Source organism: Pygocentrus nattereri, chromosome 2 (assembly GCF_015220715.1).
Source record: "Pygocentrus nattereri isolate fPygNat1 chromosome 2, fPygNat1.pri, whole genome shotgun sequence".
In the NCBI taxonomy this organism is placed as follows: Eukaryota; Metazoa; Chordata; class Actinopteri; order Characiformes; family Serrasalmidae; genus Pygocentrus; species Pygocentrus nattereri.
This window is the reverse complement of record NC_051212.1, coordinates 4,072,656-4,097,030: the sequence shown is the minus strand read 5'-3', so window position 1 is coordinate 4,097,030 and position 24,375 is coordinate 4,072,656. Positions and strand designations below refer to the sequence as shown.

Below are 24,375 nucleotides of genomic sequence, written 5' to 3'. Positions count from 1 at the left end.
GGCCGGGCAGTAGTGCACGCAGACGGCGCCAAGAAGAGGCGGGGTAGGTGCGGAGGGCTACAAGCTAAGCTAAAGCTTATACCACACCGGCTGCCCTTACACAGCATTTTCCTCGCCAATGTCCATTCTCTGGTTAAGAAAATGGACGAAATACAGCTCTCCATCACCAACGACAGATGGATTATGGACTCAAACATCATGATTTTCACCGAAACATGGCTAAACAACGGCTGCCCGGACAACGCTATTGAGTTAGCAAGACCACACACACACCGACCTGATAGGATAGTAGAGGACTCCGGCAAGACCAGAGGTGGAGGTTTGTGCATTTATATTAACAAAGCTTGGTGCACAGACTGCTACTACCGAGAGACAATGCTCACCTAATGTGAAGTTTATAATGGTCAAATGCAGACCTCATTATCTCCCAAGAGAAATAAGTTCCATCATACTCACTGTCTGTGTTTTCAGTTCATCACTGCATTCACAAATGCAAGTAAAAACTCTAAATGCAAAGAAGAAACCATGTATAAATCGGATCCAGAAATGCTGCCACCTTCTCTGGGCCCAAGCTCATTTAAAATTGACTGAGGAGAAGTGGAAAAGTGTCCTGTGCTCCAAAAAAATCAAATTTTGAAATTATTTTTGGAAATTATGAATGAAGTTAAATTGAAGTTGACGAAGTTGAATTGACTTATTGCATTTGAATAGTTGTAGAATTAGGCTTGTAACATAAACCCTTAATGTTTTGGAGGTTTGGGTTGCATGTATGAATTTCCAGTGAAAAAAATGCTTTTGCAAATTAACCAGAGAACAATAGATTATACAATTTAAAAAGTAATATCTGCATAGCAAATCACCAGTAAGGTGTTTGTAAATATAAACAGAAAAAGTCAAAGACTAGTCTAGTCAAGATTCCTTGTTAGATGGAGTCTAGGCCAAAAAACAAAACAAAACAGAACATAAAAACTATCATGAAGTCATGTACTTTATTTTAAAAAACTACAGATAAAGCCATGTATTTATTACCATTTTTAAAAATATATGAAATAAAAAAGTATGTCATGGATAGGAGGTCTGTGTTGCACTCAGGTGAGAAGTGCAGTTGGGAATTAATAATGAATATCAGTTTATACAATAAATATGTGAATGTAAGATATAAACTGCTTTATAATATATTTCAACATAAAAAGGTCTAAAAAACTAGATATGCATTTCCTGTGTGTGTCTGTGTGGTGTGTGTACATGTGTGTGTGTGTGTCTGTGTGTGTGTATTTGTGTGTGTCTGTGTGTGTGTGTGTGTCTGTGTGTGTATGTCTGTGTCTGTGTGTGTGTCTCTGTGTGTCTGTGTGGTGTGTGTGTGTGTGTGTGTGTGTGTGTGTGTGTGTGTGTGTGTCTTTTTATCAGCTGCGATAACTGAAAAGGGTTAATACTCTGTGTTGGACCAAGAACACCAGTGTGATCAGAAAAGCACAACAGTTCTTTAAAGTGAAGGTCATAAGTGATGGTAATGCTGGAGCAGTTATTAGCGAGCATGCACATCTGTACCACTGAGAGTGTTTTAATGAAGTGCTTCTTAAGCACACGTTCCTACTTAAGCAGAGCAGTCAGAGCATGACCATCAAGGAGGTCCATTCATTAGGAACCTATTTGACCTAAAATTACCTTAATCAGCTTAAATCAATGTGCCAGATGCAGAACATGCTAGATGTCTTCTTCCAGTTATAAGCTGTTGCTGTCGGCGCTACCTTCATGTGCTGTCTGTATTATCATATATATCAGATTTCCCAGCTTAAGACCTGCACATGAACATCCCATCTGATTGGAATCAACTTCAGAGAGAATTGTGATACCAGAGTTTCTGACAGGACACTTTCAGTGGTGTGTGGTGTATGATTTTTACATGCAACTTTACTGTCATCAGCCACATTTACACAGCAGATGTTTACTTACATTGTAACCAAAGACACTGTTTGGTTGCCCCACATAAGCTCTATAAAATCAGCGCAGATGGGTTATTACGAAGTCAAAAGCAGAAATAGCAACACACAAAAGGCACCATTCAAAATCCGAAACCATGATGCCACATAAACGCTGTGCACTGAGTGAAAATGACTATAATTTAGCTGTGATGAGCTTCTGAATTATTCTAATTTAGACCAATAGATAGTACCTTTGTGGGTTCATTCAGGACACAGCAGCAGATACTGTCAGGATTAAGAAACGAATGGAATTAACAAACTGAGAAGACTTAAGACAATCATTTTACCAGCAGCTTCAGTCCCTTCATTTGCATTCAACAGGACCAATAATGCTTTCACAATAAATGTGTAAGGGGGAGCGAGGAGGCGGACGCACACGCTGAGATAAGCGAGATTTATTATGAGCAAATCCAGGGTCGTGGTCATAACAGTCCAGGGTCAATGAGCCGATACGTACAGAATGGGGAACAGACATGACAAAAACCAGAGCAACCAGTAAACAGACATCAAAAAAAGACCAAGTACAAAGATACAAAGACTGGCAAACGCAAGGGGCAAACACAGGGCTTAAATGCACGTAACAATGAAAACAATCAGGGGTGGAGTTACAAAACCAAAACAAGAACACATGGACAGGACTGGGAGGGGCCAACCGTGACAAAATGTCCCATATAATTCTACTGTTACATACAAGCTTAGTTGATGTAACTAAATAGAATTCTACTTCTATCACTACTAACATAAAAATAATAATATTAGTAAGAACTATTAGTAAAATAATAAAAATTAAAGTAAAAACTATACCATTAAAGTAAAGATACATGGCTGAGATAATGTGTGTGTAGAAACAGTAGTAGTAGTAATAATAGTAAGAGTAGTAGATGCTGTAGTAGAAATAATAGTAATTGTGGTAGTAGTAGCAGCAGCAGTAATAGTAGTGGTGAAAGTAATAGTAGTATTAGTGTAGTAATAATAGTAAAAGTAGTAGTGGTGAAAGTAATAGTAGTATTAGTAGTAGCAATAATAGTAGTGTGTGTGTGTGTGTGTGTGTGGTGTGTGGGTGTATGTGTCTGTGCGTGTGTGTGTGTATGTCTGTGTCTGTGTGTTTTGTGTGTGTCTGTGTGTGTGTGTGTGTGTGGTGTGTGGGTGTATGTCTGTGTCTGTGTGTGTGTGTGTTTTGTGTGTGTCTGTGTGTGTGTGTGTGTGTGTGGTGTGTGGGTGTATGTCTGTGTCTGTGTGTGTGTGTGTGTGAGCGCCGAGAACTTTGAAACGCAGTTTGAACGGAGTCTGTCTGCTAAGTGGTTAGGGCTTTATTAATCGCAGAAATGTGTGGAAGAAGAATAAGTATGAGAGATACTCTGATAAGTTCTAATAAGCACTCTAATAAGTTTAACCCCTAACCCATGACACAACACATATAATGTATTGTTACCATTCCATGAATAACACCGTAACAGTTGAGTCATAAACAATTCAATGCACCGCCCCTTTACATAAGTTCCTAAAGTGAGTCAATAAGCCCACCTTCTGCCCCTAAGGACACATATATTAGAGTGATCAACAGAAGACAGGCCTCGATCACAGACCACACTTCTGATCGGCGGCACTCGGCTTTTGAGAAAAAGAGCTGAACGAGAGACTCGGGATGTAAGCAAGTGTTTTTCCTCCAGTCAGAAACATGCTAGACTGAAAACAATCACACTGAATGTGTTCAGTTAGACCTACCCCCCCACGGAAAAGACAGAAGATACTTCAAGCATCGTAGTTTTGGAGGTATGAATGTAATTTTTTCACAAGATGTACTGTTGTCATACTGTCCTGAGCTTTTGTATGAATTAATCAGAACTTGCTTTGTTTGAATTATCGCTTTGTTGACTTTTTTAAGTGACATGGTTAGCATGTGTCGGGGTCGATGCCTCTAGTGTAGAAGTGATGATTCTTTGGATAAATTGGCTATAAATGCAGTAGATGTAAAAATCTACAGTTGTATGAATCTAAGACGCACTTACTTCTGGGTCGTTCAGCTCTTTGTCTGAAAAAGCAGAGTGCTGGTTAGCAAAAGTACTTAGTAGGTTAGGTGAAATGCTTTGTTCTAGTTTGTAATTTTCCTTTTCAGCGGTTTCATAAAAGCTTAATTTTCACACTTTTCATACTGCAGCAAGTTCTATTTTATCTGCAGAAATTACACAATTACTACTGTCCATGTTCATTTTCCCAGTTTATTTGCCTTAAATAAAAATATAATACAAAAAAACACAAGAAATGAGGCTTTACATGTGAAGGGTTTGACAAGATTCTTAGTCTGTGAACAAGCGTTGGTGACCAGTCATATGACATATAAAACATAAAGCATGTGCAAACCATATTCTGGTGAGTGGAGGATTGAGGAAGTTCGGCAGCCATGACAAACATCCCCTAAACAGCAAGCTCTGTGCATGATAAGAAAATGTGTGTCTGTGTGTGTTCCTGTTTTTTTTATACACTTATCTGTCAGCACACTGGTTATTTACTTCCCCAACTATTCTGTCCTTTCTTGGGAGCTCATCTCATTTATATATATATATATATATATATATATATATATATATATATATATATATATATATATATATTCTTTTTATCAATGTCTCTGAAAAGTGATTCATAGATTTTACTTAACTCTTAGATGTCCACTATATAATCAAAAGTCCTCTTTTGTCTCCCAAAGAAGACTCATTGTTGTTTATAACCATATAAAGTTGAAACAAAACATAGAACTCCTCATCCATATGACTTTTCCTCCTCACATTAATAGTATTAAAATTTTAATATACATTATTTAATATCTTCAGTATAACATGTTTCCCTTAAACTAGCAAAGTCCTTTGTGGGGCTCATATTCACTTTAACTAGTTTTAACTTTTTTTTTTCAGCAAAGTCCCCTACAAAGGCTCCTTAAATTTCAACTATATAAAGCAAATATCATTCCTTGTCAATCCTCAACTCGCATAAAGTTACTCTATAGACACACAGCAGGTCAGAGAACATAAACGCTTCACCCACAGAAAGAGAAGAGGGAGGGGTGGCGCTCAGACACACACACAGACCCAAATCTGCACACACACACACACACACACACACACACACAGACCCAAATCTGCGCACACACACACACACACACACACACACACACACACACACACACACAGACCCAAATCTGCGCACACACCCCAAATTTTATCAAGCCAAATCCGACTATTTCTCAAAGCCAATTTCCATGCAGTGACTAATGTACACATATCTTACCGTTAAGAAGCTATAGGCCTAGTACTTGTTCTACCCTTGCCAAGTCGTTACTTGTAGCCATTTGTGGCAGTGCTATATTATAACACTCCTGCGCTCCGATCTCTCCAGGGTGGTGTCTGTATGCAGGTATGTAGTGGGGGCTACATGGGTATTGTGTTTTTAGTATAGAGTGGCTAATGTCTGTGTCTATGTAGGTGTATGGTGGGCTGGTGCAACGGCTAACAGGTGGTGAGCCTATGCATAGCGGCAGTTAAAGGTATTCTCACGGTTCCTTGAAATAGGTAGTTGGGCCTGTGAAGCAACTGACCTCTAGTCGCTAACACTGTCCCTGTCCTGCATGTATGTTTGATGTGAGTGTCGCCATTGACCAGTCTAGGTGGTGCATAACCATTCAAACGTGCAGGCTCTGGAAGCAGCTGGCTCGCTGTTACCTTTTGGGTTTTTTATAATTGTTTTAATACCTACATAGTAATTTGTTTACTGCTGTTTAGTTTTCTCTTGTTTACATTTCAGTTTTGTTTATCTGGAGCTGTTTTTGTTTATCTTGACTTGTAGTAGTAGTAATAATAATAATAATAATAATAATAATAATAAATGTTTATATAGCACTTTATCAAGGACCCAAAGACACTTACAATTCAAAGTACATAAATAACACACTTAACACAGACAACAAGAGCACAATAATACAAACAAAAAGACAAGGCAGTATATGGGAGGGCACATGAAGGAGCATAACAGACTGAGGGCAGGTTGAGTTTGGTGAGGCAGACCAGTTTAGATAAGAAATGCTGTACAGTGGCAGGGTCAGACATTGAAGGCATGAGGGAGGTTATAGGCAAGTGCAAAAAGATAAGACCCAAATCTACACACACACATGTCTTACTCAGAAAAGGAGGGGCAGACACACAGACGAATTCCAGCTCCATGTACACACACACACACAATAAGCTGAGACACACACAACACACAGAGAGGGAAAGAGACAGAGAGAGAGAGAGAGAGACCAACCCCCCTTTCTCTTTTCTTTATTTTCCTCTAAGAACGAAAAACTTTACAACACACAGAACGAGCTCAGCATTTTCCTTAAAGTCGACTCATTCATACATTACTATAGCATGCCCTATATTACAGCCACCACTACTACACAACAGCTGTAGAGCAAAAAGACATACTGTATGTAGGCCTATATGAAAAGCTAATGGCTGGATTGACATCATGGAGACATTACAGCTACATTCATGTGGCCCATAGAATGATCCTTTTGCATTTTAACAAAAGCTTGAACTTTCCTTTAGAATCACTCTTATACCAAAATGCCAACAGTACACACATGACACTGACATTTTCCCCTTACTGTGTTGCAGTGTTAGAGAGTTGTTTAGTTTAGTCATAAGCTTCCCTTTCTGCCAACATTGCCGCAATTACACCATACATTTGTTTTCAGACTTTTATTTAACTGTGTGGCTGATTAAGTCAGTTGCAAAGCTATTTCTTCCTTTTCTTGTCTTTACTGTTCTGCTTGGTTCTGGGCTGGCCAAGTCCAAAGTGTTAACTGCAGTGGTCAGGCCAGTGACCACCCGTCTCACTTACTGACTGTCTTTAGTGTAATTTAGTTACTGATGGAAGCAAACACAGTGGATGGACTGACTCTAAGACAGAGTTATATTCTGCCTAGAACACTGCTTGTCCTTGCTGTCTAATAATCTAATCTGTCTAATGATAATGCCTGCATTATCATTTACTGTATGTAACCACGGGGCGGCACGGTGGCGTGGTGGGTAGCGCCGTCGCCTCACAGCGAGGAGGGCCTGGGTTCAATTCCCCTACTGGGTGACCAGGGTTCTCTCTGTGTGAAGTTTGCATGTTCTCCCTGTGTCTGTGTGGGTTTCCTCCAGGTTCTCCGGTTTCCTCCCACAGTCCAAAGACATGCAGTCAGGCCAGTTGGACGTGCTGAATTGCCCCAGTGTGTGAGTGGCTGTCTGTGTCTGTCTGTCTGCCCTGCGATGGACTGGCGACCTGTCCAGGGTGTATTCTGCTTTCCGCCCGATGACTGCTGGGATAGGCTCCAGCACCCCCTGCGACCCTGACGGAGAAGTGGCTTAGAAAACGGATGGATGGATGGATGTAACCAGCAGAGCCTTTGGCTGGCTGTGAGTGGCTTGTGAGCCCTGCCAGCCACCATAGTGAGAGGCACTGTGTTGTTTCCCCCTCCCCTCTCTGAAACACCAGGTGTTTACAATTAGCCATTAGCTTTAGCATATAAGCACAGCGGCACCTTGTGCATGGACAACTTCATTCTGTTTGGAAGTTGAATGGGGAAGTGGCTGGAGCTGACGGTCATCTGATGGGTGCTGGCATGCCAGTTTATGCAGTCCCCTCTTCTCCAGCACTCCTGGTGTATTAGGGATGAGCTATTGGAAACAGCATTGAATTATCATAGCCATTTGTGGCAGTGCTATATTATAACACTCCTGCGCTCCGATCTGTCCAGGGTGGTGTCTGTATGCAGGTACGTAGTGGGGGCTACATGGGTATTGTGTTTTTAGTATAGAGTGGCTAATGTCTGTGTCTATGTAGGTGTATGGTGCACTGGTGCAACGGCTAACAGGTGGTGAACCTATGCATAGCGGCAGTTAAAGGTATTCTCACGGTTCCTTGAAATAGGTAGTTGGGCCTGTCCACCCTGTCTCCAGCTCTGAAGGCCCTCTTCTTCTTGTTGAGGAGAGCCTTAATGTCCTTTGTTACCCACGGCTTGTTGTTTGGGTAACATTTTAACAGTCCTGGTTGGGACAGTGGAGTCCACACAGAAGTTAATGTAGTCCGTGATACACTCTGTGAGTCCGTCGATGTCCTCTCCGTGCGGCTCACAGAGTGCAGACCAATCAGTAGCCTCAAAGCAATCCTGCAGTGCCTCGTAAGTCTCCCCAGACCATCTACTCACGGTCCACTTGGTCACAGGCTGACTCTTCACCAGCGGCACATAACAGGAGCTGAGGTGTACCAAGTTGTGGTCTGACCTACCCAGAAGGGGGGAGCAGCTGTATGCGTCCTTAACATTAACATACAGCAGGTCCAGTGTTCTTTCCTCTCTGGTGGGACAGTCCACATACTGAGTGAAGTGTGGTAGTGCCTTGGCCATAGCGACATGGTTAAAGTCACCTGATATGGCGATAAAGGCACTCGGGTGTTGCGTTTGGAGACATGCTGTTGTTGAATAAATGACGTCACTTGCCGACGTCGGGTTGGCAGAGAGGGGAATGTAGACAGTCACGATGATGGCATGCGAATACTCACGTGGTAAATAATATGGCCTGAGTCCGACAGCCAACAGCTCAATGTCCGGGCAACAGGTACGTTCCTTGATGGTATTGTGACCAGCGAGCCCACCTCCTTTGCACTTACCGCTCTCGGTGCAGCCCCGGTCGGCCCAAACAGTCTGGAAGCCATTGATGGAAACATGGTCATCCAGGATGTCCTGGTGTAGCCATGTCTCCAAAAAGCACATTAGACTACACTCCCGGTACTCCCTCTGACTCCTGGCTAATGCTGTCAGCTCGTCCATCTTATTCGCCAGTGACCTCACGTTGCCCATGATGACGGAGGGGAGATGAGGCTTATATCCCTTCTTCTCCATAAGCCTCCGCCGTCTCTCCCTCGCTTTCCCCGTGCGCTGGTTAATTCCCCCTCTGCAACCCCTATGCATCCGTCTCCAAAGCTCTTCGGGGATGTTCTTTGTCCTGGTCGCCATGTCGACCGGCTGCAGCACAATCAGATGGTCCCGGGTGTAAACAAAGCGGGGAGTGAGTGAAAGTAGTGCTTTCACGGGGAAAAAACTCAGTGTTCTATAGAAAGTCCTTGTCAGTGTGTTTGGAACTGTTCAGTTCCCGTAAGGCTCTGGAGTAAAAACTGTTTGTAAGTCTGTTTGTCCGGGATGGGATAGACCTAAAACGCTTACCAGAGGGTAGCAGGTCGAAAAGATGATGTCGGGGATGACTGTGTTAAAAGCTGAGCTGAAGTCTACAAAGAGCATCCTCACATAGCTCCCCTGGCGCTCCAGGTGTGTGAGTGCTGTGTGGAGAGCAGTAGTGAATAATGTACATTTGAATCAAATGAACAACCATTAAAATTACTTGTCCTTAATAATTAATTTTTTGGAATAAAACATGTCTTGTAGCAGACTATTGCTATTGCTGTTTTGCTAAATCATATTAGAACTGGCAGCACATTTCACTTAAGTACAATAAGAATACGCTGCCCGAAAAAGTTTAACAGCTTACGTGTGAATACAGATAACCTCCCCTGTGTATCTATTAATGTAACTTTTTTCTGTCTACACCATCAAACATTTTAGGAGACTTTTGATAGTATCATCTATTTTGAAAAATAAACATTATCAATCTCTGTATTACACGACTATTATTATATTACACAGCATGAAAATGTAATAAATTCTCCATAATGTAAAAAGGCAATACAGTTTTACAGAATCAATAAAAACAGCTAGTTAAGAATTAAGGTTTCATAAAAACGTTAAGCAAAACAAAAAAAATCATTATATATCTGGAGTTAGAATATTTATTACAATATTAGAGAATTATATAATATTTTCCAGTATTAGGTTTTACAGGGCTACTGTGGCACAAATCACAGGAATGTTTAATGATAGTTATGGGAGGAATCTGTCACAGTGAGTGTCATCATACCCTGCTAATTATGGGGCTGCATAGCCCAAAGCCCTCCAAATTCCTAAGATCTCAATCTGTTCACACCTCTGTGGAATGTGCTGGAATAATAATGGAGAGTCCACCTGACTACTCATAGAACTTAAAGGAACTGATGGTCCTGCCTTGGTTTTGTAGATGGCGAAATGTTTAGTGACAAACATACGACCAACAACATATTAGGTGGCGTGTGTGTGTGTGTGTGTGTGTGTGTATATAGGACAGACCAAAGGAGCTAATAATTATAAGTGTACATTTGCATTTATGCAAAAGTGAATTTTACATATTACATGGGAAAAAACAATAAAAGATACAAATATTCACCATAAAATTATCCAAACCAGCTCTGTACATAAATTTACCCCATTAAAAAAGTAATAACTTTATAATTGAATGCTGTGAACAACACACAACATTAGGGTAACTGCATACCTGCAAGAAACAAATAAACAAAATTATTAGGACTCTGCAGGGAATGTGTAGTTCAGGAGTCAATACTTGTGTTGCTCTCTCTCCCAATGTTAAAATGCACATAGGGAGGAGCCGAGACGCCTGTCTCAAATAAAACTTGTAAGAAGGACCTTTCACTTTAGCTTTAAAGCTATGACATGTCTATGTGCTTACACCCTTGTAACATTTATAACCACATACTGCTTCTTTTGTGCTATCTTAGAAAGTGAAAAAAGGAGTTTTAGCCACCAGTTTTTAACTTGTTACCTTTGGCTGGACTTTTACAGAAAATTGCACTGAAATGTGTCTCTGGTAAATCTAACCAGGAGACAAGGACAGATTCCACTCTGCAATATTATACACTTTAAGTCTATGGCTCTTTGGTCTTTCTTGCACTAGGCGTGTAGATCTTTCTTGCCAAAACAATGGATTGCTAGCCATCCAGCATTGTTACTGATCAATATCACTTTATTTTGTGCATGTGCAGCAAGCAGTAGTAGCATGCACAAAGTTTACATTCACTTTCCTGTCACTACAGAAGGACACATTCATGTAGGCACTTTTGTGAGGCATAAGGATTGGAAATGTCCTCCTGACTCAGCACACAACACACGAACAGGTCTTGGCTCTTCTTTTGCCACAGAATAAATAAACCCCAAATGTAAATAACTTGGATTTTACTGAGCAGACAATTTCAGACAATTGCTAATTCTAGCAGAGCTTAAGTAATCCTGTGTGTTCTCATGTGGTCTTCATTATCAACTGTTTCATGTGGGCCATAATTAATACTTTTCTTGTGGTCTTTTGTTTCAGAATGGGCAATCAGGGAGGAAAAGTAACTGTTGAGAATAAAACTCCATACAAATGGACCGTCTGTCACGACAGTCGAGAGGGGATATTTCCTAACAAATATATAACGGTAATGCACATAATCAATACATTTGAATGTTGAGACAGTGTTATGCACCGTTTCTCAGACTGAAAAGATTTTTATCAAATCTCAGATACATCAAGTTTATGATATTTAATTCTTAATTCTTAGATAACTTTGCTTAGATACTCAGCTCCAAATCACAGGCTTTTTTCAGTATTTTGAGCTGAACTGAATTTCATTGTTCCATGGAAACAAACTTTTAACATGGGTGCTATGAGGAGCAACAGGCATTATTTGAGTCCATCCAAAAAAAAACAACATTTTTTGTTTTCTGTTCTATTTTGTACAACCTTCTATGTTAAAAGCCCAGCTACGCATTATTTACATTTTTGTGACCCCTTTATTTTAAATACAGAGCATCATACAAAGCCATACAATGTTTATATTGTTTTTACAAAAATAGTCACATATGCTTTTTTTGTTGCAAGGGCTCAATTATGTAAACGATAATTAACATTAATCAATGTAATCAATCAATTTCTCTGTTTTAGCATCAAATTGGTCCCTATGGAAGATCATGTGTGGAGCATATTATTCCTCTGAACTGGTTAATAACCTTCTACATTCATGTGAAGTATGGACACTGTTCAGAGACAGAGTGCTATACAAAACCAGACCTGTGGTACAAATTAAATCCAAGAGGTGACCCTCACTTCATTATTCGAGAGTGTGGAGATCAAATTTACCTCGACTGCAGCATAAATTACGAAGAGAAGAAATCAACATGCCCAAATTACGGTATGTGACCTGGTTTTATTACCTCTGTGTTTAGTAGCTGTAGTAGTTGTATCCCTTATTAAGGGCATGGCAACGTAATATTTATTTTCAATATATTTACTGTTTTTTGTGCATGAAAACTGAAGTTTAATTATTGTTAAGTTATTTCCCACATTAGATGTGTGAGGTTGCCCAGTAGGAAGCACAGCGTTATATTAGGGGTGGGAATCTCTTGATTCCTGATTCATTTCGATTATGATTCAGAGGGTGCGATGCGATTATAAAATGATTATCAATGCATCTTGATTCAACGTTTTATTTCTATACTGGATTTTTATTTTCTCACTGTGGAGGACCTTAAACTTTTAAAGAAAAGTACTTGTAATGATCCATAATGAATTTTCATCCATTTCCTTTATTAAAAAACAAATGGAAGTAAAATATGTGTCTGTAAAATATCTTTGAGACAGGACGCTGTATCTCGGCTCCAAAAGGCTCAACATACCGCAAAATCCCTGGTTCTCAACAACTGAGAACTGCCGTGCAGACTGTACATCGTATAGCAACACAGTCTCAACAACAAAAAGGCAAAGAGAGAGATTTAAGATGAACATTTGGAGAGGAACTGACTTATTCGCATTTATAAGCAGCACAGTTGGCTTCCTGGAACGTTAAACCTGCAACGAGACTGTCAAACACTAAAAAGTTGCGAAGATGAAGTGCCTTTCCACCTTAAATGGTGCCACATTAACATTTGGTGCCTCAGGCAGAATTTATTGTGGAACGGGAAAATTAAAAAAAAGAAGCTGGAGAATAAGAAGCGACTTCAGCCTCGTAAAAAGTTGAGAGGCATTTTACTTTTGAAGAAAAGTAAAAGCAGCTACAGTTAAAGCTTAAAGCAAAGAAAAGTAAGTCTGCATTTTTGTTTATATTTTTTAGTCTATATTAGAACATCAGCACACACAGACATACTGGACATTAAATGTTGTGGCTCCCAAGGTGGTTTGATTTTTGGTGAAAGGACAAAATGTCTCTTCTTAACATTTGGGTTGTGACTCCTCTCCTAACCTGGATTTTAATGTAGAGGGTGCCGGTCGGATTTCTCACTTATCCAGTTGTGTTTTTGTTATATCATACAGACTGTTCAGGCACTGCACTTCCATACTCCCAAGTTCCGACCTTTAACATTACATTATAAATTGAAATTGATTTTTTTACATTTGTGAATTGATTCAGAATTGTTCACGTCCACATCGCGATGCATCTAAGAATTCTCCCAAAATGTATATAATTATTTAAATAACTGTAATTTGCAATTGTAGAGATTATTTTCAGTACTTAAAAGCAGCCCCATCCCAGAGTCACAGTTCTATGTTGTTACATGTTAACACAACTCTTTAAAGAAAATTAAGCGATAAACTACATTATAGTGTGGTCATTATAAGTGGTCATTATAAATGGTATACATTATAAGTGGTCAAATATTAATCCATGTACAACAGAGAAACACAAATAGAGGAGGAAAATAAAACTATCACTACAGGCACAAAACTGATTTTGTTTTTTTCAGTCAGAACAGCACTGCACAGGCTCAGCAGAGAGTGAATGATGCTAGCGCTAATATTTCAGTAGTGTAGCATTGGCTATATTGTTGGGATGATTACTCAAAATAAGCAATCTATTACAAATAACTTATTATCCATCCATCCATCCATCCATCCATCCATCCATCCATCCATTATCTTCCGCGTCTCCGGGGTTCGGGTCGCGGGGGCAGCATCCTAAGCAATGAGGCCCAGACCTCCCTTTCCCCAGCCACTTCCACTAGCTCTCCAAAGGGGATTCCGAGGCGCTCCCAGGTCAGCTGGGCGATATAGTCTTCCCAGGGGTTTTCCTCCCAGGTGGACTTGCCTGTGACACCTCCCGAGGGAGGCGTCCAGGAGGCATCCTAACCAGATGCCCGAACCACCTCAGCTGGCGTGAAGAAGCAGCGGCTCTACTCCGAGTCCCTCCCGGATGACTGAACTTCTCACCCTATCTCTAAGGGAGAGTCCAGCCACCCTGCGGAGGAAACTCATTTCGGCCGCTTGTATTCGCGATCTTATTCTTTCGGTCATTACCCAAAGCTCATGACCATAGGTGAGAGTGGGAATGTAGATCGACCAGTAAATCGAAAGCCTCCTCAGCTCTTTATTTACCACAACAGACCAGTAAAGAGCCCGCATCACTGCTGACCCAGCACCAATCTGCCTGTCAATCTCCCGCTCCCTTGTACCATCACTCGTGAACAAGACCCCGAGATACTTGAACTCCTCCACTTGAGGCAAGAGGCTATCCCCGACCCAGAGAGGGCTCTCCACCCTTTTCCACCTGAGAACCATGGTCTCGGATTTAGAGGTACTGATTCTCATCCCGGCCGCTTCACACTTGGCTGCAAACCGATCCAGTGAAAGCTGAAGTTCGCGGCCTGATGTCCCCAATAGGACCACATCATCTGCAAACAGCAGCGATGTGACCCTGAGGTCACCAAACCGGAAGCACCTCCCACAGAATACCCCGGGGAACACAGTCAAATACCTTCTCCAGATCCACAAAGCACATGTGGACTGGTTGGGCAAACTCCCATGAACCCTCCAGAATCCTGGAGAGGGTGAAGAATTGGTCCAGTGTTCCACAACCAGGGTCGGAACCCGCACTGCTCCTCCTGGATCCGAGGTTCGACTATAAGCTGGACTCTCTTCTCCAGTACCCCTGCATAGACCTTACCAGGGAGGCTGAGGAGTGTGATTCTCCTGTAGTTGAAACACACCCTCCAGTCCCCTTTTTTAAAAAGAGGCACCACCACCCCATGACAGCCCCACAACATCCAGAGCCTTGAGGAACTCAGGGTGGATCTCATCCACCCCTGGAGCCTTGCCACCAAGGAGCTTCTTAACTACCTTAGCAACTTCGGCCTCAGTAATGGACAAGCCTATTCCCATGTCCCCAGACTCAGCCTCCTCACTGGAGAACGTGTTGGTGGGATTGAGAAGGTCCTCAAAGTATTCCTTCCACCGCCCAATGACGTCTTCAGTCGAAGTCAGCAGCACACCATCTCCACTATATACAGTGCTAGTGGCACACTGCTTTCCGACAACTGATGCCGCAGATCGCTTGGCCTGTCGATACCTGCCAGCTGCCTCTGGTGTCCCACAGGCCAACCATGCCTGGTAGGACTCCTTCTTCAACTTGACGGCATCTCTCCCCTGGGGTTTCCGCCACCAGGTTCGAGGATTGCCACCCCGACAGGCACCAACTACCTTACGGCCACAGCTACAGTCAGCCGCTTCAACAATGGAGGAACGGAACATGGCCCATTCTGAGTCAATGTCCCCCACCTCCCGCCGATATCTGGTCAAAGTTCTGACGGAGGTGTGAGTTGAAGATCAATCTGACAGGTTCTTCTGCCAGACGTTCCCAGCAAACCCTCACTATACGTTTGGGTTTGCCTGGTCTGACCGGCATGTTCCCCCACCACATGATCCAACTCACCACCAGGTGGTGATCAGTTGACAGCTCAGCTCCTATCTTTACCCGAGTGTCCAAAACACATGGCCGCAAGTCCGATGACACAACTACAAAGTCAATCATTGAACTGCAGCCTAGGGTGTCCTGGTGCCATGTGCACTTATGGACATCCTTGTGTTCAAACATGGTGTTCGTGATGGACAAACTGTGGTTTGCACAGAAGTCCAAAAACTGAACACCACTCTGGTTCAGATCAGAGAGGCCATTCCTCCCAATCACACCCCTCCAGGTCTCACTGTCATTGCCCACGTGAGCTATGAAGTCCCCCAGTAGGACAATAGAGTCTCCAGGAGGAGCTCTTTCAAGCACCCTTCCCAAGGACTCTAAGAAGGCTGGGTACTCTGAACTGCTGTTTGGTGCATAAGCACAGACAGCAATCAGGACCCGTTCCCCAACCTGAAGGCGTAGGGAAGCTACCCTCTTGTCCACCGGAGAAAACCCCAACATGGATATAATGTGCTGCTAACTTCGACTGAAGATGTCATTGGGTGGTGGAAAGAAAGAATACTAGGACTAATGAGGACCTTCTCAATCCCACTGGCACGTTCTCCAGTGAGGGGGCAGAGTCTGGGGACATGGGAATAGGCTTGTCTATTACTGAGGCCGAAGTCGCTAAGGTAGTTAAAAAGCTCTTTGGTGGCAAGGCTCCAGGGGTGGATGAGATCCACCCTGAGTTCCTCAAGGCTCTGGATGTTGTGGGGCTGTCTTGGCTGACACGCCTTTTCAACATTGCCTGGGCATTGAGGGCGGTGCCACTGGACTGGCAGACTGGTGTGGTGGTGCCTCTTCTTAAAAAGGGGGACCGGAGGGTGTGAGTTTCCTCCGCAGAGTGTCTGGACTCTCCGTTAGAGATAGGGTGAGAAATTTGGTCATCCGGGAGTGACTCGGAATAGAGCCACTGCTTCTCCATGTTGAGAGGAGCCAGCTGAGGTGGTTTGGGCATGCCTCCTGGACGCCTCCCTCAGGAGGTGTCACAGGCAAGTCCACCTGGGAGGAGACCCCGGGGCAGACCCAGGACACGCTGGCGTGACTATATTGCCCAGCTGGCCTGGGAGCGCACTCGGAATCCCCCCCAGCAAGCTGGTGGAAGTGGCTGGGGAAAGGCAGTTCTGAGCCTCATTGCTTAGGATGCTGCCCCCTGTGACCCGAACCCCAGGAAAGCGGAAGATAATGGATGGATGGATGGATGGATGGGTGTTGAGGTCCACCCAGGAATTTGGTCTCCACCATTGCTAGATTTGGAGCTATAGATAACCAGATGTCAAGATAGGCTAACCATTGGGGGGTCGTTACATGACAAAGAACCGCTCTCCACAGCCCCCACACATCACTCAAGAAAAGACATACAAAATGCAAATGCAATTAACCTAAATGGCAAGGGAAACAAAGGGAAAAGAAGTTACAAAATTTATAAAAACAAATAAAATAAAATAAAGTAAAATAATATGGAACACTTCCCCCTATTGACCATACAGAAGTATGGTCAACATAGGTTCATTATTCATATACCCATCTGGACATCAGGTATAGGCATTTTAACTTAAATGTAATCGTTTGTCACCTCCGAGATATCTCTTATTATGGTAAGTTCTACATCTGTACTGTAGCAACTGTAACTGTAACTACTACTATAACTGTACAGATACAACAACGTATCATGGAATAAATTATCAGTACAATAATACAAAATGTGACAAAGATAAGTAAAATTTCACAACAGTACAGCCACCATGAATCCAACCACCCACTCAGCCAATCTCCTCTGTTTTGATTTAATTGGGTAACAAGATTACGTAGATCTCTTAGATCATTAATATACCCATTAAATTCTGCAGTGGCATTCAGGGCCAACTATCGCACAAGCACCTCCTTGTTGAGCCAAAACATAATCTAATGCAAATTTATTTTGTAAAATCATGATTCTATGAGACTGAAGGGTGTTAGAAATAATACCTAAAGAGTAAGTGGTGTCATTTGCTAACCTCACAATTGCATGAGATAATTCCCTTATTTGATCTAAAGCAATCATGACTCCTTAATTTGGAATGAGTGCACCTAAAAAAAAATGAGACCAGAAAGTTTGAGTGCAAGTAAACTGCTCAATGCATGGATTTGACAAGAATAAATGTTGCACTGATGTCTACTAAAGAAGACATTATGGATGACAACTCAGGAGTTAATGTTATGTTGTGTCTCTGAAATTTTTGCAGCATAAGCTGAACTCCTTTATAAGGAGAAAAAAGATCTAGGGTACCATTCTTATGAACTGACATTGAAATCATGTGTTACATGACTGCGATACTATATGTATCACAGTCAGAAATAGCATGTCAAGACCATGCTAGTTCTGTGGATACACTTACCGGCTGCAAGGTACAAACATTGTCCTGGAAACAACATTTGTCTTTTTAGATTTAAATGTGTTTTTGCTGTCTATATTATAGACAGGACTGCCTATGAATGGGGTGTGTAGTGAACAACATGAAAGTCCTAATAACAAAGTTCAGGTTTTTGTTGATCTTGGTCATCTGTGAGTTGGTGAGATTTCTGCCTTTGAACTTGATCACTGATGATATCATCTCCTGGTGAACACTCAGATGGTCATCTGTCAGTGGAACTAGACGTATTCTTGGCTTGGTTCAGGTTGTGTGGTTCTTTGAGGTTTTTCCCACTTCTGGTATCTGTAAAAGAAAAATACTACCAGCATTATCTTGTTGTCATAGTACGAACAACATGGAACATACTTGTGGATGTTTGTTCTAACATTGTATTCTGTGCCACCAGTCTGACCCTACCTCACTTTTCAGGTTCTAAGGTCCTAACTGGAAGTGTGCAGACGCTCATCAGTCGTCATTTAGGGGTATGGGTAGTCTTCACTTTGGGGATCATCACTGCAGCCTACAAGCCAACAGTTCTGCCCCAAAGCCCTTCCAATTAGGCCACCCATGTGTCCCTAAGTGAGGTGTTGGTACAATTTTACAATGTGAAGCATGTGACCATGCTTTTCAACCTTGACATAGAACTGCTTCAATTTTATTACATCCCCCTTACATCTCGGCTGCACCGAGAGTGGTAAGCACAAAAGATGAGTATTCGCATGCCATTATCCCCCCTCTGCCAACCCAACGTCGGCAAGTGATGTCATTTACTCAACTACAGCATGTCTCCAAACGCAACACCCGAGTGCCTTTATCACCATATCAAGTGACTTTAACCATGTAGTTATGGCTAAGGCATTACCACACTTCATTCAATATGCGGACTGTCCCACCAGAGAGGAAAGGACACTGGACCTGCTGTATGCTAATGTTAAGGACGCATACAGCTGCTCAGACCACAACTTGGTACACCTCAGCTCCTGTTACATGCCGCTGGTGAAGTCAACCTGTGACCAAGTGGACAATGAGTAGATGGTCTGGGGAGACCTATGAGGCACTGCAGGATTGCTTTGAGGCTACTGATTGGTCTGCACTCTATGAGCCGCACGGAGAGGACATTGACGGGCTCACAGAGTGTATCATGAACTACATTAACTTCTGTGTGGACTCCACTGTCCCAAGCAGGACTGTTAAATGTTACCCAAGCAACAAGCCGTGGGTAACAAAGGACATTAAGGCTCTCCTCAACAAGAAGAAGAGGGCCTTCAGAGCTGGAGACAGAGTGGAGGTGAGAACGATCCAGAGGGAACTGAAGACGGCTAGGAGGCGAAGGACAAATATCAGAGGAAGCAGGAGTGGAAACTCCAGCAGAACAACATGAGGGAGGTCTGGAATGGAATGAGGACCATCACCAGCTTCAGGTCCAGCAACAACGGAGGAGTAGAGATCAGTGTTGACGGGGCCAACGAGTTAAATCTGTTCTTTAACAGATTTGACATGGCAGGCTCTGTCCCCCCCCAGCCTGACTCCTCTGCTGCTGGTCCTCAGCAGCCCATTCCACTCCCCCTCCTCCCCCTCCTGATACCCTGCCCCTCTCTCGTGACAGCCCATCTCACACCTCCATCCCTCCCCCACCCATCACCTCTACAGTGTGTCTCACTGCTGACCAGGTGAAAAGACAACTGAAGAGACTCCACACAAACAAGGCTGCAGGCCCTGATGGGATTCCACCCAGGGTGCTTAAAGCCTGTGCCGCCCAGCTTTGTGGAGTACTTCAACATGTCTTCAACATGAGCCTGAGTTTCTAGAGAGTCCCCATGATGTGGAAGACATCCTGCATTGTTCCTGTTCCAAAGACGCCATGACCCAGTGACGCCAAGGACTACAGGCCAGTGGCACTGACGTCTCATGTCATGAAGACCATGGAGAGGCTCGTCTTGGATCAGCTCTGACCCACAGTCCAGCCTTTTCTAGATCCCCTCCAGTTTGCCTATCAGCCCCGCCAGGGAGTTGAAGACGCCATCATCTACCTGCTCAACCGTGTATATGCTCACCTGGATAAGCCAGCCAGCTCTGTGAGGATCATGTTTTTTGACTTCTCCAGTGCATTTAACACCGTCTGGCCTGCTCTTCTGGGTGATAAACATTGATGCAAGTAGATGCCCCCCTTGTGTCCTGGATTGTTGACTACTTGACTGGTAGACCACAGTATGTACACCTGCAGCACTGTGTGTCAGACAGAGTGGTCAGCAACACTGGAGTTCCACAAGCAACTGTCCTCTCTCCCTTCCTCTTCACCCTCTACACCACAGACTTCAGCTACTGCACAGAGACTTGCCACCTTCAGAAGTTTTCTGATGACTCTGCAATAGTTGGATGTATCAGCAAGGGAGTTGAGGATGAATGCAGGGCGACGGTGAAGGACTTTGTCGCATGGTGCAAGTGGAACCACCTGCAGCTCAATGTGACAAAGACAAAGGAACTGGTGGTGGACCTGAGGATGGACAAGGCATCGGTGACCCCTGTGTCCATCAGGGGGTCAGTGTGGACACTGTGGACGATTACAAATATCTGGGTGTGTATATTGACAATAAACCGGACTGGGCTAAGAACACTCACGCCCTCTACAGGAAGGGCCAAGGTTGTCTCTATTTTCTGAGGTGCCTGAGGTCCTTCAACATCTGCCGGACTATGCTCAGGATCTTCTATGAGTCTATGGTGGCGAGTGCTATCCTCTTTGCTGTTGCATGCTGGGGAAGCAGGCTGAGGGTGGCAGATGCCAACAGACTCAACAAATTGATCTGCAAGGCCGGTGATGCTGTGGGTGTGGAGTTGGACTCACTGACGGCCGTGTCGGAGAGGAGGACGCTGTCTAAGCTGCAGGCCATTATGGACAATGGCTACCACCCACTCTATGACACGGTGATGAGACACAGGAGCTCATTCAGCTCAAGACTCATTCTACCAAAATGCACCACAGAGCGCCACAGGAAGTCATTCTTACCTGTGGCCATCAAACTCTATAACTCCTCCCTCTGTGTGTGATTCACAAAACTCAATACGAAACTGTTCATATGTGCAATGATAACAATTGTGTGTGCAATAACTCAGAGGGACACTAACTTAATTTAAATAATTTAAATAGTTGAACTGCTTTATACCAGATGTTTCATATTTATTATCACAATCACTGTCACTTTACTGTATTCATAAGTACTTAAATCTCATGTACATTATGCAAATTCTTCTATATTGTTTTAAATTATTAAAGTGTTTATTCTTTTATATAAATGGCTGCAACTGTAACAACTGCAATTTCCCACTGGGATCAATAAAGGAATCTGAATTCTTGGTATCTGTGGTGGCCAGTCACAGTTAACCTGTAGAAATGTTCTGGTTTCACATCCAGTAGGATTTTAGTTCTCAAATCCAGATCTGGCTGGATTTTCCGAACTTTAATATCAAAGCCTTGAACCAAAAGCCCAGTCAAAAAGATGCAAGTAGTCAAAAATCAGAAATGCAAAACTGAGCAAAAGGTCCAGGAAAAAAGGAGTTGAAAACGAGAAACAGGTCATACACAAAAAGGGGAAAACAGACATCAAAGAACCACTCAGTATGCTCAATATGGAGATGATACTTCACAATAAGTCTTTGCAAACAGGTTTTTTATATATATAAAGAAACAGATGTGTGTAATCAGAAGTCTGGTGATACTGAGGAGTGATAGGTGGATCGGTTGGCATCCTGAGTCATTTGATGAAGTGAGGGGTTCTGGGAATTGTAGTCAGAGGCGGCAAGTGTCAACTGAGGTTTCAGCTGGGCCGGAGGGAGACGTGACAAATAAGAACTGTTAACAATTTGGCACTTGATGAGGTGCCTGAATAGAAGTAGCCTAAATGCACATATAGAGTAATGATCCTGGTTTGAAAGTGTGGTGAAAATAATTTTTTTCTGTTGAATTGTGGTGAATAAAAGTAAAATATATGAAGTGACGGAAATACGGATAAATTAAAGCACAGATACTTAAAGATTTTACCTTAACACAGCTGCTTTGGTAATTCCCAGCCCAGTGTCTTTAAATAGAGAGATATGTATTATTCTTATAAAATGTTAGTTTTAACTATTAAAGTTTTCAAAAATTTTAGAATGAACACTACAGTGTGTAAACTCAGGTTTATGTATAATCCCTTTAGATTCTCCTGTCATGGTCATGCCATGAATGATATAGGACCTCATTCCCCAACAGTTCTTAAAACCTACTTACGCAGTTTTGATGAAGATTCTGATGTTCACCAGTGTTTTCCTATCTGGGGTTTGTTCTTAGGTGAGAACAGAACCTACACACAGTCAAGAACACAAAGATAAAAAAAATCAAATTTATCTGTATAGCGCTTTTTACAACAGATGTTGTCACAAAGCAGCTTCACAGAATTTCAGAAAAGACAGTTTTAACAAGAGTGTAAAAATGTAAAAATGTAACCCCCCCCAACGGGCAAGCCAGGGGCAACAGTGGCAAGGAAAAACTCCCTCAGAACTGAGGAAGAAACCTTGGGAGGAACTAGGCTCACCAGGGGGGACCCATCCTCCTCTGGTCAAACTACCTACAAGTGATTATACTACTAATATTAATAGCAGTAGTATTGGTAGTAATGTGAACATTTACAGAGTGTGGCTAACAACTCCGGCAGATCTGACTATGACAGCTTAACTAAAAGGAGAGAACCAGAAGGACACACAGACACGAAAGCACTCTGAAACAGTTTGGCATCCCTCCGCTCAACCGTCCACAAACCTGAGTGACCACGTGCGAGCAGCGGGACGAAAGCACCAGCGTCTAAGTTTACTATAATTCCCTGTGTCCATGGACCCCTGGATCTGCTGCCTTTATCTAAGGGGGAACATTACCTACCAAAAGCTAAGCGATGCTGCCTATGTGTTGATCGAATGATAAATCTGAATCAATTATGATGCCGAGATATTTTGCTGCTAAGCCAGGTGTAACTGGAGAGTCGGCGAGATTTAAAGTTAAATCTGGTAGTTTATTTCTTGCTAATTTGGGACCCAGAAGGAGAAACTCTGTTTTGTTACTGTTTAGTAGGAGGAAGTTCCGTGACATCCAGCATTTGACATCTTTTACACAGTCCTCCATTTTATTTAATCTGTATTTGTCATCAGGCTTGGCTGATATGTACAGTTGCGTATCGTTTGCATAACAATGAAAGTTAATACCATGGTTACTTATAACTGTGTCTAATGGTAACATGTATAGAGTATATAATAAAGGTTCTAATATAGACCCCTGCGGAATTTCAAATCTCACTTTTGAATAACTGGAAGATAAATTGTTTACACTGACAAACTAATAACATTCTGATAGGTAAGATTAGAACCATGATAGGGCCGTCCCTGTGATTCCAATCATGTTTTCTAACCTTTCTATGAGAATATTGTGGTCTATTGTATCAAAAGCTGTGCTGAGGTCAAGTAGCACTAACAAGGATATGTAGCCTTGATCAGATGCAAGAAGAAGATCATTAGTTATCTTAACTAGAGCTGTCTCAGTGCTGTGGTGTGGCCTGAATCCAGTTTGGAATTTTTCATATATATGGTTCTTATGTAGATATGAACTAAGTTGTTGGGCAACATCTTTTTCTAAGATCTTTGATATAAATGGTAAATTAGAAATAGGCCTGTAATTAGACAATATGCTAACATCAAGATTTGGTTTCTTGATCAGAGGTTTGATAACTCCTAGTTTAAAAGGTTTGAGTACATGGCCCAGACTTAGGGACGAGTTTACTATAGTTAAGTATAACTTAAGTATAGTTAGGGTTTATAATAACTGGCAGTACTTCTTTGAGTAATTTTGAGAGAATTGCATCAAATATGCAGGTTGTGAAATTTGCAGAAGAGATAATCCTCTCTAGTTCTAGCTGTGGGAGTGGGTAAAAAGTTTCCAGGCTCTTTTTTACAACTGTGTTTTGTTTTATATCAGCCAAGTCAGATGACAGCCAAGCTGGATTTAATACTGTGGGTTGAATTTGTTGTCTAATATTTTCAATTTTATTATTAAAGAAGTCCATGATAACTTCACTGGTGAGAGTTGTTGGGATTTCTGGTTCAGTACCTGCCTGATTTTTTGTGATTCTGGAAATCACACTAAACGGTACTCTAGGATTATATTTATTATTCTCGATCAGCGAGGCCAGATATGCTGAGCAAGCTTTAGTGAGAGCATTTCTATACTCTATAATGTTAGACCGCCGAGTCGTCACCCATTCGCCCCGCTGTGAGGGCTCTAACGCCGGAGTCAAGGGGGTGCTAACTCTCCCTAGGGC

General features: G+C 42.5%; 1 protein-coding gene across 1 annotated transcript in view; it reads left to right on the top strand.

The window, feature by feature from the left end:
- Window positions 1-3,579: 3,579 nt before the first annotated feature.
- The window catches only part of LOC108443267, a 44,657-nt gene continuing 23,861 nt past the window's right edge, over window positions 3,580-24,375 (top strand). The window contains exons 1-3 of the mRNA XM_037535229.1: window positions 3,580-3,755; window positions 11,255-11,360; window positions 11,867-12,113. Of these exons, the coding sequence (XP_037391126.1) occupies window positions 11,256-11,360; window positions 11,867-12,113 (352 nt within the window). The 5' untranslated portion in view covers window positions 3,580-3,755; window position 11,255. The remainder of the gene's footprint in view (window positions 3,756-11,254; window positions 11,361-11,866; window positions 12,114-24,375) is intronic.